Source organism: Hypoxylon fragiforme (genome assembly GCF_022984875.1).
Source record: "Hypoxylon fragiforme strain CBS 206.31 chromosome Unknown GGS25scaffold_5, whole genome shotgun sequence".
In the NCBI taxonomy this organism is placed as follows: domain Eukaryota; kingdom Fungi; phylum Ascomycota; class Sordariomycetes; order Xylariales; family Hypoxylaceae; genus Hypoxylon; species Hypoxylon fragiforme.
Window position 1 is genome coordinate 2,345,906 of NW_026054760.1, and position 13,205 is coordinate 2,359,110.

The window sequence follows — 13,205 nt, forward strand, 5'->3', positions numbered from 1 at the left end:
GAAGATCAAACCGAACTCTGGCATGTACTCCGACGGCGATGTTAATGAACTGAGTTGAGCACAGGCACCAACAGGAAAGCAAGTAGGCAATTGCCAGTCTTGCCGAGACGTAATAGATAATAGTACTAACGTTAATCTTAATCATGCCGAAGTGAGTTCTCTTACCCTACCTACTACTAGTAGTACATACATAACACAAAACGTAACCTAGAGAGTTGACTTCTCGATTCTCGATCCACGATGCTAACTAAACCTCGAAAGTAACGTTCAACCATGACAAACAAATCCCCTCTCTGCATTGAAACATAGGTCGACAATTACGTGTTCGATAGCGTTCGAGCCCGGAGGTAAAACCCAGAATCTGCAAACCTCCGCTAACAAAAATAGCAGCAAAGTTGAGATAGTACCTAGTCAACTACCTACTTAGAAGTTAGCAGTATATAATTATATATAGTATAGTTACCCATCAATGGAATAATACGAAATATGGCATATTCCGTCCACGTACACTAACCCAGGCCAGCTTAGCTGTACCATACGTAAGCAAAAGAAGCTTGTGCAGAAACAGGGTATTCTGGACTCGAGATATGTTGAGAGACACACTATCAACCCTCAAGGTGCCATTCTGGCGAGGGTATACCCAGGTAGGTAGCCTACCGGGCAGGGCAGCGGAACGACAACAGTTGACAAGGGAAAGATCCGGACCTCGAACCTTTTTGAGGTCCAGACCCACGAGCCCTCTTGCTGCGGCGACGCCGGACGGGGGGCCTTACATAGTGTACCTACTACATAGTAGACATACATTAACTAATTGCATACATATGTACTTCCACGAGGGCAGGGCCCTGTAGAATCTCTACCAGGCATGTATTCAGATCGACTTTGGTAATCTCAGTCTCCATATCCACGTGCTGGACGACCGTGCCGGCCGGACCATCTTCATGAGAGCAGGCCGCATATATAGGCACCTAACCTATGTTAGACGTTCCCGCCCCAGATGAAATCTGGTGAAACATGCAGGGGATGCTCTGTCTCTCTCTCTCTTTCTCTGAAGAAAAGTAGGGTTGCAAGGGAGGAGGAGCAAGATTAGGTTAGCTCATCGTCTGTGCGAGGACGGAATCTATTCTATCCCAAATGTCATCATACACTTCGTGCGTGTGAAAGAGCACGTTGTATGCAGATAGTTACGTGCAGCTTTGTCTGTTCGCGATGCGTTTCATATAACGTTATCCGCCCCAGGCCAGTCCGCTCCGGCGGGACGGGAAGGAAACGGTGGGGGCTTCAATGGAGCGTAGCGGCGTAGGTACATTTGCATGACATTCAATGCTTGTATGTAAGAGCTATGGAAGTAAGACATACAGATTGTAAAGTCAATGTGTAGGTAGAGTAAGTAAAGAAAGTATCGTAAACAGGCTCTACCTCTAGGGTACTTAGCTGCCTAGTGACACCGGGATCATCGTTGGACGCAGCACGCAGCACGCAGCACGTAGATCATGGTCTATGCGGTTGTATCGATTATGCTTGGCTTCCATTTCGACTTCCTCCCAGGTTCTTTTCTTCGTCATCCCCCCTCCTCCCTGCTACTGCATTTGAGAGACATCTAAGAAGCGCTGACGAATAAACGGTCTCGAATTAAGAAGCGCGAAGTTGGAGCAAAGACTTTTTGTTCGTTTCAATGCGCGAGGCCACAGCTGACCTGACCTATGATTTGCGACTTTGCGACTTGCGATTTCGCAACTTTTTTCAGCTCACACGAAACCCGGGCGGCGGGGGACGCGAAAAGTGATTTGGAGGGGCAAGGCAGCTAAAACTCGCCGTCCATTGCGACGAGATAAGCTCAACGCTGCTGTTTGATCTCACCTCCGTGCTCTGTTTCATTTAGGGGGGATCAGGGGGGGAAATCAGGGGACATTTGACTGGCATCTTCCGGGCCCGCGTTCATCCAACAGCTTGGATGTGATAGAAAGCTTATTTGATTGATTAATTAATTAGTCAATCAATCAATGGCTAGTCTATATGACGAAGCCGAGTGACGAGTACGCCATCTACTCAACTCAACGCAAACTGTTGGTTGAGTGGTATATGATCTGATGAATAATTAAGCCGGCTGTTAAGATCTGGTTACTAGGTAAGCAGGGAGGCCTGTCTGTTAATGGATAGGACAATATTCATCGCGTTAGATTTTGGGGTCTAGGAATCTAAACCCCCAAATCTTCATGCATGTGCCGTTCAGCGTCTACGTAGTGTAAGGCCTAGAGGGCTCTCCAGATAGATGATTCGTCCGACGGGAGGGAGAGAGGGAGGGAGGGGCCAACTAACACGACCACTAAACCTGATGTCCCGTTTAGGGGTTTAGGAGGTTTAGTTTAACTTAGGAGAATTCTGCCCTGCCCCTTGCTTTATCGAGCTGTCGTGTTAGGTTCATGCATTACCTCTACCTACATACTGTACATGTAGCACATATGCATACCATCGAATCGGTAAGTACGAGATACAGCAACTTGGAAGTTTCCTGTTTAAAAAAAAGTCGCTTTAGCGCGTCGCGCAGCCTGTTCGAGCAACCCGGGGACAGATGTGCGTAATATCTACCAAGGCATGTACATACTTAGTTTGTAGATAGAGACTAGATAGAGTTGTCGTACATACATGTATGTATGTATGCCTCCGACGATGCGGGCGTGGCGGTCAAGGTCAGTCAGTCAGTCAGTCAGTCAGTTCATCCATCTTAGTGCCCGACTATGTTTGTGGATGGGCACATCTTCTTCCATCTTTGTACATCTTTCGCGAACGATGCATGCTCATAAGACACACATCGGTCTCCGAGGAAGGAGTGAAGATAACCCCCCAATGAGAATCGTGATGCGCATGACCGTCGAATCAGCGAAGGATTTCCAACTGCCTAACCTACTAGGTAGATATGTGTGTAGGCAATTGCGCGAACCCCCCACCACATAGGCCACATAGGTATTAGTGATAATTAGTGGTGGTAAGGTGGTAATGTGGTAGGGCACTCGCCATCACGGATTGGTTAGATGGACTATGCGCATTAATATAGACCGACGCTTGAATGAGACTTTCCTCAAAATTGTTCGGTGACTATATTCCGAGGGTGGTGTAAGTAAAGTAGTGTAGTGTAGTGTAGTGTAGTGTAGGTGAGTGAGTATTTGTTGTTTGTTCATCATGGTAGGTAGTTGGCATGGTCGGTATGTCATTACCTGCACCGCTTGCATCACTTGGACGACGAGGGTTGGCGACGAGAGTTAGGTCTTACATTGCAGGTAAAAGACACATATGTGCACTGATGCATCTATGATTCCTTCTACTACGACTGTTACTACGACATAGTATATATCTCATAGTAGACTTTATTAGTTCTGCTAGGAACAAACAAGAAGCTGGCACTCACAGGTTTGGCTTCTAGATACGACGAACATGGGCAGTGCGTTGTGCCAAGTTCTGAGTTGGCTGGGGATGTGGCGATGGAAAGTCGTGATAGGCCACTCTGCGTCCTTAGTCCTGTTCCTTGCATGTGGCGATACGTGTACTATGAAAATCTTTTGACGACAATGGCATAGCGGACTATTCAACTCGGGGGTATAGAACGTACCGCTATCGGGATTTGGGAGGAGGAAAAGATAATTGTTGCGTGAAGAGGCCAAAATTGTACTGGGAGCCGAAGCGCCGTAGAAAACTAGAAGGAAGCTTTGAAACTTTTTGTGTCGAGACATCGAGACACCGCATTATAGGCTCGGCAGCATCTTCCAAATCACATTTTCACCAATCACCAACAGGGGAAGCATGTTATAGTGAAACAGTGATCAAGCTCAAGTCAACTAACTTCAGACGAAACGAGCATCTTACCGTGCTACTGTACAGTCTGTACTAGTACATGATGATTGAAGTACTTAGACTAGGCTGACTAGCAACTAGGATATAGTTACCATGTTACCTTATTACTTATCACTCCCATCCATAAAAAGGAGTAAGTTATGTTATAGAAACTTCAACATAGGAAGCCATCGTCAGATCAAAGTGCATAAAAGTAAAAAAAAAAGTAAAAAAAATAGTAGCGTGGTATCATTCATCTCAGGCTATCGTCTTTTGCTAAACTAGGCAGGTACCTAAGGAGGTAGGTAGTTATACTAGCAGCGTTAATTGAACTGCCAGGTGCATAAGCTTCCCCATCAGCGTCGGTAGTCTTCATACTGTAATTGCTTGCTTCCAACTTTCAATACCCGTGTGGCCGTAGCTCATTAGCAGGCATTACCCCCGGGTATCATTACATTCCCATAAAAAATGAAAAAGAAATAAATTAAAAAAAAAAAAAAAAAAAAAAAGACAAAAAAATCAACCTCCTAACCCATGCGCCAACCTTTGCAGTAGTGACTATGCATCCTCAAACCATAACTCCATGTGTTGTAACTCCTTTCATGCCACCCATAGCTTCATCAACGCCAACTTTTCTTTTCTTAACAGAGTGGAAAATGGAAAATATGAAGTCATGGCTGTAAATAGTGTAAATGTTCATGACTTGATTTGCAAGCTTCGCCGTCGATTTATGTTGAGGCCGCTCAATAAGCCCCTTTTTGCTCCTATCGGACCTGGCGACATGGGTTGTATCGATGGAGGTTGCTTGGTAAGTACTCGTGGGGTCGAACTCCTGCGACTTAATGTGGTCAAGGTGTGATAGATTGCTGGTGTCGGCGGTGGCGAAGTAGAAGCTGATAATGGCTCTTCCCTAGATGTGCGTGACAAATCTAAATCGAGTGACAGGTTGGTAGTGGAGGCGGATCCTGCTGCCCAAGTACCCTTGAGGTCCTTCAGATTCGGGCGGCTTCGTCTCCGAACTAGACTAAGGGACTTCTGGAGCCGGTGGAATGCTGCCGTCGGGGCTTTGGGGACTCGGGGGCTAGAGCAGGCCGGTGCTGCTTCTTTCGAATTGCCCTCTAACTTGTAGTTGCTAGCAGCGAAGGGATCTTGGCTGAGGAACGATAAGCTGTCCCGGTTAGGCATGTCTATGGTGGATGCCAGACTACTCTTTCGAGGTGGGTGGCTAGGTCGGCCTTCGAATGAATCTGCGCGGACAGAGGGGGAAGAAGACCTAGTTCGTGGCCTCCTGATAGGTGATGCCGATCTTCTGCCACTCGTCAAGTCCACTACACAAGGTTTTCCAATGAATATCACGGAGACAGCTCTCGCAGTGTCCTCTTGGCTCTTGCGTCGAATTGGTGATTTCTGAGGCTCATCGGTGTCCGAGTCGTAGTCGTAGTCGGAGAAGTCATCTGCCGAAGACGAGGCGTCCTCCTCTGAGGAGAGATATATGTCGTGAGGGTCAACGGTCGACTCGGCCGAGTTGAGCTTGAGATCGTCGAGGAACCTTGATGTCCTGAGGGCACTCCTCTCCGGTATCTTCGGTGTCTCGATAGTCACCTCCCGGGCGTCCATAACCGTGGCCTCTTCTACCAAGCACGGATCCTCCATATCGGTGAGCACGTCTGATAAATCTTCTTCACAAGTTGAGAATGATGCAAAGCTATGCCTCGAGGTTTCGTTGGAATCCTTGTTAATTCTAGAAGTTGCAGGCTTCCTCCGAGTATCACCTAATCCAGTTGAGAGGCGTGACTGTTCTAAAGACATCACGGCTTTCGTATCGAAGGTGTAATACTTCGTAGAAGACCCGCTATGTGTGGGCCGGTTGGAATATCTTATAAGTTTAGTAGCGGTAGTATAGTATGTAAGTTGACGAGTGGAGGTATAAACTGAATCAGTTGGATTCGACTAATGTGTATTCTTGAGACCAGCCCTTTTTAGAAGAAATTGATAGAACTTTAAGGGGAAATATAATTCAAAGTCGAATGAGTTGGAGTTGTAAAGTTAAGGGTATTTGTTTTTTTTCTCATAAAGAGAAGTTGGGTAGTGGGTGGCATACATATGTATGTATGGTATGTCTCCTCGGAATCCGTGTGGGTTCGAAGTGTTATAAGTGGTGAGAAGGTACGGTAAGTACTAGGTAGGTACTTACTAGCTAGTGGTAGTGTGGGTGGGGTGGACTATACTAGTTAACCTAGGGGGATTGAGAGTACCTAGTACCTACTACGTAGTACCGTAGTTACGTACAGTACCTAGTACCTAGCATCGTTTGGACAGGGGCTAGGAGTTCCCCTGAACCTGGAAATCTGGAACACTGGAACCGAACTCTTAGCGAAGGTTGTAACTCTCAGGCCTTCAGACCCTGGAATAAAAAGCTAGGAGGGGTTTCTTGGTAGACAGGTAGGTGCACACAGCCCCCCCCAAACTTACCTACATAGTACATACTACATAGTACACCTACATAATACACCTACATAACACACCTACATAGTACACCTCCAGGTTGTTATTTAATGGAAACATTCATATATTGATACAGTAATGAAATAACCTGTTGGTAGAGTATTATAGGTTAGTCACATACTGTGTCCGTGTGTCTGTATGAAATCTGGAGCAATGGAGCAAGAAAGCACGAGACAAGTGTTCACCTACTTACTACCCAAGCCAGCCCAGCTATCAATGTAAGTAGGATCGACGAATATTCGTTTTAGTCGGCGTTGGCTTCATTGGCTTAATATGTGATGTTTCAAGGTGAGTATGGGAATTTAGTTACAACCTACCTAAGGTACCTCAGGACCTCAGGTCACGCAGATAGGCAATAACAATAACTCAAGTAGGACTAGTCTCCAAGTAAGTGTAAGTAAGTGTAAGTTGTAGAGTAGTACAGCAGGATATTTTTTATTATATTTTATTTGACTTGTGTGTATGAGGAAGATGAATACTAATAAAAGATATCATACTACTAGTAGTACTATGTAAAGATATCATATTGCGAGTAGCAAACTTCAGGGAGGCTGACTATGAAATAATCAGGCGGTTGGGCGTGGAAACCGGACAACCGGTAGCATAGCCACCAATTATACAGACAGTAGACTACATCATACCTATTATATGTACCTAAATGCCTACTATCTAGGTACTTGACCTCCATACCTTAAGCACGTACACATGTAATTCTTAGCAAATCTATTTTTTCCCTTTAATGTTCGTCTTCAGCCAACGGTGTGCCAAATAAATAAATAGCTTCGCCGCCTTTTTTAAAGCCATGATGCCATCATATCCCCGGAGACTTGGAACTTACACCCCCTTCATTTGGTATGTACCTACACACATATTTATCTCACGACTGTGGCAGCATTCGTCGAAAGGGCTTAACTAACCTGCATACATATGTATGCACAATACATGGCAGAGAGGCAGAGTCTCAGAGAAACAGAGAGACAGAACAAAGTGAAGTGGAGCCTAACAATGGATCTCTACACGATTCTATTTCCGGTCACGATCGTCTAAGGGTCCAAAAGCCCACTAACTAGGTAGGTTAAATCTTACACACGGGAGACGACAAGCAGTAGGAAGGATTAGGGTTTACGGTGGTTAAGCAGATCCATCCGTCGGGGGAATCCTCTACGGCGATGATTTACCGGATAACTAGCAAGCCAAAAGTTCGTATAAGCTAACCTAGCACAGTGTAATCCCAGCGATGAATGTATAAGGATTTGTACTTCCCTTTCTAGGCGACTACATAGTAGGCTAACTTGTGCCTGCTACTATGTATGTAGGTTGATGTGTACAGATGAATCGGATAGAGTATTTTTTTACAATTCGCACTTTGTTTATGAATGGGGACCTTTAAATGAAAGTCGTTCAACGTATGACATCTGTATGAGTAGGCAGTCTGGGCTAAAGTATCTGCAATGAATCCTAATCCGTACGATGCGGTCCAGTCAAATCATCTTTTTTACAGCGGCTTGCCCGCGTGAGTAACACGTTCCAAGGTTGGTAACGTCAGCTTTCTGCAATGTCTAGAAACCCCCCGGACCCCACTAACGTCAGCCACTGCTGTCGCTCGTTATACTGCTGTGTCCATGTATGTTGACGACTCGGAAACGTGTAAGCCGCCTTGTCACATTGTGTCGGGTCTCACAACCCGTTCTTTAATTATATATCTACCTAGGCAGGTAGGTAGTTAGGTAGGTAGGTAGGACGTCTCCGTGCCTTTAAGATCTGGCTATTCGCCGAGATGGGTAGGTCAGTAGGTATCCAGAAAGCCTTATTTCTAATAGCGACAAAATAGTGGCTATTCATGTACGACATCATGAGCTGCATATGGCCAACTGTTTTCACACCCCATCGGGAAGAGCTGGCCTCTCTGCATCCATTACTACTAGTTTTCACTAGGTACAAGCTTGTTACTGATCTGCGTTGCCGCCGTCTACATGCCACCGGAGCGACACCGTGATGGGCCATCCAATGAGATACTAAGACAGGTAATACTGGTATTCTCTGCGCTATCTAATTCGGCGCTTTTCACACACACATAATTTTGTCTGGCTGATACATAGGCTGATTTGATCAGTACTATCGAGAACCTTATAGGCGAAGGGTGATCGAAATATCAAGGCAATCAGATGGAAAACAGAATATGAAGAAGCGAAAATGCGAAACCGCCAACCAGATCCTAAAGCCACAACCCACATCAGACATTGCAACACTGTTAACCGTAGTTGCCGGGCGATTGACCATTCGTAGACTTTGGTCTTCTTGGCAGCCATCACGGCTTTCAGAGTCTATCCATCCCTCCCGGCTTCGCTACCTTATTAGTGTTGAGAATCTTCCGCAAATCAGGAGGGCAATAAACCTAGGTTACATACTTCAGGTGCCTACCTATATCGTTTGTGTATATCTAACCCTACCAAAAGATGATATAGCCCTCCCCTCACGGAGAGTTACGTACTCACATCCTAAACTACATCCACAGTACGCATCCTCTTACTAATGTGTTTAATGCGTTCGAATCCTTCCCCCCGGGTTTTTTGCTCCTCTGCCTGCTTGATTCGGTTGGCAAACATCGATCTGAATCTTTGGAATATCCCACCCCTGCCAGAAAAAAAGGTTGGTTCGCTACACCAAATCAAGACAAATAGCATGCAGCCATGAAACGATATCTATCGCAATTCCGTTAGTGTCAGCGCCTCTGTTTAAGTTTTTCGTCTGATCTAACCTCAAATTGTTTCCGATCGTGTCGAAACACCCGTTTGAGATCTTGTGCGCTTCAGATTTGCTCGTGCATAGCATATCAATGTTTATATCTCATTCTGTTATAGGTAGGTATGCTTCGATAATGGAAGTTTCTCAACTTCACCTCTGCCAAGGAAATGATAGTACTACATGTAGGTAAGTGTATACCACTAAATAGCCTGAATCTATCCAAGTACCTGCCTTAGTTACCCGCGAATAATCTTCCGTCTGAGCGAGTACAAAATTAAGCGAAACCTGCTTCCGATGAGGTCGCCACAAGGTTCCATTATAGGAGATTTATTATCATTCTTAACTAACAGGTACCTAAGTACGTAGCAACGAGGTTGGTATTTGATTTCTTGTTTCTAAGAATACTCGCCTACATATGATAAACTTCGAGATTCAAGATTCAAGATTGGAAGAGTTCAAGTTTCTAGGTACATTGTAGGTTAGTACCTAGTACCTAGATACATACTTGGAAACGGCGTGATCCAACCTTCTCTTTTGACAGTTATGGCGTCACTAAGTAGATCCACTTAGGTGTCCGCCATCCAAGACAGCCAATAATTTTGAGAGATACTGCCGTTCTCCTCCCGAATCTGGCCAAGCTAACTTTAGCCCAGTACTAGGATCCACAACCTTAATCCTAATCGTATTTCTAAAAATGCATCCCACGAGCTAATTGACGTTACCTCAACCTTGTCCATTAGGGCTACTAGGTAACCCTAGCATACATAGTAAGAGAAAACCTTACCTGTAAGCCAGTTAGCACCTAACTACATACTACTAGTAGTAACAATTCACTTAAACTATGAGATCAGCAACTTCTTCATGACAATCACGAAATCGTTGCCTTAAATTGATCAACCAACAAAAGGAAGCAAATCGATGCTCGACTATGACTGTCCGAGTCTAATAGCGTAGATCTTCCGGTTATCGGGAATTAAGCTCATGAACCCATGGACGTCTAAGACAAACAGTCACTAATCCTAGGTAGGTTCTAGCTACTTGATTCAAGCGAAACTAGGAAGAGACTCGATACATATCACAATAACAATCCACCATAGGCGTTCAACGCTCCGGATTCAAACGTTCCTTCGATGGGTTTGTATTGTTTGTTCCTGCGCCCAAGACTCGCATTAAGGATTCTTGATCCCCATTCCTAGTCCGCTAGACTCTACTTACTCACCGAGCTTTGAAGTATCCCGCCGTACGTACGGAACTACAGACACCTAATCTAGCATCCCCATGATTCAAGCAGTGTCTACCTAGTACCTACCTACTCAGGTGCGAGGAGTCATTGATCGTCTTTTCTTGGTAACACGTTGAAGTAAGAACTCGGCTTGCTCACTAATCTCTTTGGTAGATAAAGTCCGAGGTCAGTCAAGTCATTCAGCTTACATAGCTCACTCAGCTTCCTTCGCGTGGGCACTTACACTACCCATCTTGGCACACATGTGTCTATCGTGTTTATTTCGAGGCACAGTCGTAGCCCCCTCAATGGCAAATTGGTTTACGGAGTTTTGAGTGTCAGGAGCTTTGAGTCGCCGTCCATGAAGCTCCTGCTTACTATAAAAGGTGTTCACATCGCCGCCGCCGTGATTAGCCGCGCACATCTCATCTCAAAAGGCAAATATCTTAGATTCAAATCTAGATACGCAAATAATAAGCCAAGAGGAAGGCGATGGTATTACTAGCCCTCAGCCGCAGATAGACCCCAGGTTTGAAACAGACACCTGAAGCCGATTGGGTGCGTAAGCTCTACCTAGGTACCGAGCTTTAGGTCAGGCTGGGGTCCGTAACCTGGCTACCTACTACTACCATACCACAATACCACCAAACCGAATCGCCTACCAAGGTAGGATAGAAGATGGCTTCGTGTTTTCACATTAAGGTACGTAGGCAAATATGAAGTTTGTCGGAGATATGCACTTGCTCAGTTCAACGTAAGGGGGCTCCTTCGTGGGGTCGGCGATAAGTCGGCTAGCCGGCTGGAGAAAGAACCTTCGTTCTAATAATAGACAAGCCAGGGACAGTTGCGTGCAGATTAAGAACGGGACAAGAAGATTCCGTGACGACAGCGGGATCTAGATATTGTTGTTTGCGCCTACCTGGTATCCCTATGGATCTAGCTGGGCAACTACCTAGGTAGGCAGTAGTACCTTTAGGTGCAGCTCCGGATCACTACATATTCTATTACAAGATACCTCTCCTTTTAGGCAAGATTTAAAGAATCAAGGGCGACAATTGGCAGTGATGTGCTGTGCTTGTTTGTTAGCTGAGCCTCTTCATTGTGTGCTTCTGGCAATGTGATCCCATCAGAAGGGACGGAGCCGTGAGCCGATTTGCCAGCCAGCATCTAAACATACATCGTATCCGATCCGAACAAACAAAATTATCCACGTGCTATGGAAAATTGGAAGCATCGAACTCGGATCCTATCTATCCAGATCTATCTTTGAGTCGCAGCATACAGCATGCAGCATGCCGCAACGTGTGCTGCCATGCTATGCTTGGGAATAGCTGCGCCTCATTCCTTTCGACTAAGCCTGTCCGCTCTGTCTGCTGCATGTCCCCTTCTTTCGGCATTGAAACATTGCCGGCCCGTCTACCTACCTACCTACCTACCTACTCTGCATCAAAAAAGAAAAAAGAAACCCCCGCAAAACCCGGCAGTAGAAAGAAGTAACGTTCTCGAACGGATCCTTTGGATAGGTAGGTGCGCTTTGGGGGAAAGGGGGCAAAGGGGGAGAAAGCGCAACCTCCCTGTTCCTCATTAAAGGGCTAAAACAAACAGTAAGTAAATACCTAGGGTCCTAGACACCTAGGTAGTATGGCAGGACTTGTAACGACACTCTCCCTTGGGAGTTTATACGCATTGCATTGCTGTCGCGGCTGAGTGAAGTCTTGACACTTGACACTGAAATTTGCATGCGTCCCGGTTAGGTAGGTTGCTGGACTACAATTGTCTACATACATAGCACCTAGGTACAGTACTTACCCACGTTTTTTTGTTTTTTACGAACACATGTGTGCGGCTCGGTAGGAAGAGGAGCTTGCTGCTGCTTTGCCGTAGGTTATGGGGGCTTTCTTTTGGGTTTCGTCTGAATTTCCCATCCTACAGAGGTTTCGCTGCAGGCAGGCATTTCCATCCTCGCAGTATTCGGGGCCCTTGAATCTTTTTTTTGTTTGAGGCACGACGACATCAATGAAGAAGAAGAAGAAGAAGACAGTAATTGCTATCTGTGGGCGTGTTTGATGTGTTGGTTGAGTTTGGATCGGATCGATTGGTGCCGGAGGATTGGCTACCCAATAGGGATTTAAGGAGGAAAAATAAGGAAGTGAAGAAATGAAGTGTCGCGAAGGAAGATGGGGGAAGTGCCCTAGATAGTAGCTAAAGCAGGAATAGTAAGGCGAAATTGAAAGTAAGGAGAAAGAACTTGTGTGCAAAAGGTACCAGTGTCTGAAGCATGTCGGCGTGTCTGTCTGTCTGTTCGTGAGGCGATTATCTACCTAGACTTGGCAACAACGACAACTACTGCAACTACTCGTAACTATACACTAAAATAAAAGCCGCCAAAGCATCAATCCACCTATGTACCTAGCGAAAGAAATCAATCTCAATCGGATTTTTTTTACCTTCCTACCTCCCTAGGCAAACCAGGCCCCACCGGCTTACAGTAGCTGCCGGGTCGGCGACGACAGTCCCACAAACTTCCTACCTACCTATTTGTAGTAGTTTGGATTCTGGGTGCCTACCTAACACGTGGAAAGGGCGCGTAACTCAGTGGTAGAGTGCTCGCTTTGCATGCGAGAAGTCCAGGGTTCAATCCCCTGCCCGTCCATCGACATAATCTTTTTGAGGAGTTATTTTTATTTTGAACTTTTTTTGATGGTGTTGGGAATTGGGAATTGGGAATTGGGAATTGATCATGAGATGCAATAACATGCCTGGAGTAAACATCTGGAGTGCCTCATAACTATTCAATGTTGTTATTTATGGTGAGTCAACTACTACTTATGCATGCTTTGTTTGCTCTTAACATAGGTAGCTGCGTTGCTTGCACCGTCGAAGTGCATACATAGGACTAATATTC

At 45.6% G+C, this 13,205-nt stretch overlaps 2 protein-coding genes and 1 non-coding gene across 3 annotated transcripts; 1 reads left to right on the forward strand and 2 right to left on the reverse strand.

Moving 5' to 3' along the window:
- Positions 1-2,380: 2,380 nt before the first annotated feature.
- On the reverse strand, positions 2,381-3,784 carry GGS25DRAFT_491246 (uncharacterized protein). Its single transcript, XM_049261076.1, has 3 exons — positions 3,407-3,784; positions 3,272-3,352; positions 2,381-3,037 (listed from the first exon to the last, which is right to left on the reverse strand). The coding sequence occupies exons 1-3, from the start codon at positions 3,726-3,728 to the stop codon at positions 3,018-3,020; spliced, it is 423 nt and encodes a 140-aa protein (XP_049116834.1). The 5' UTR covers positions 3,729-3,784; the 3' UTR covers positions 2,381-3,017.
- Positions 3,785-4,318: 534 nt separating this feature from the next.
- GGS25DRAFT_287492 (uncharacterized protein) lies at positions 4,319-6,186 on the reverse strand. Its single transcript, XM_049257527.1, has one exon. The coding sequence runs from the start codon at positions 5,635-5,637 to the stop codon at positions 4,525-4,527; it is 1,113 nt and encodes a 370-aa protein (XP_049116835.1). The 5' UTR covers positions 5,638-6,186; the 3' UTR covers positions 4,319-4,524.
- Positions 6,187-12,881: 6,695 nt separating this feature from the next.
- GGS25DRAFT_t61 lies at positions 12,882-12,953 on the forward strand. The gene has a single exon. It is a non-coding gene; the product is annotated as a tRNA-Ala (tRNA).
- The last annotated feature ends 252 nt before the right edge of the window (positions 12,954-13,205 follow it).

Excerpts from the sequence above, each read along its gene's own strand:
- GGS25DRAFT_491246 (XM_049261076.1), bottom strand. The coding sequence starts at position 3,728 with ATGTCTCGACACAAAAAGTTTCAAAGCTTCCTTCTAGTTTTCTACGGC. Across the intron at positions 3,353-3,406 it reads CGTATCTAGAAGCCAAACCT|ATATATACTATGTCGTAGTA; the intron begins GTGAGTGCCAGC and ends GTCTACTATGAG. Across the intron at positions 3,038-3,271 it reads ATGTGTCTTTTACCTGCAAT|TCCATCTAACCAATCCGTGA; the intron begins GTAAGACCTAAC and ends TAATGCGCATAG.
- GGS25DRAFT_287492 (XM_049257527.1), bottom strand. The coding sequence starts at position 5,637 with ATGTCTTTAGAACAGTCACGCCTCTCAACTGGATTAGGTGATACTCGG.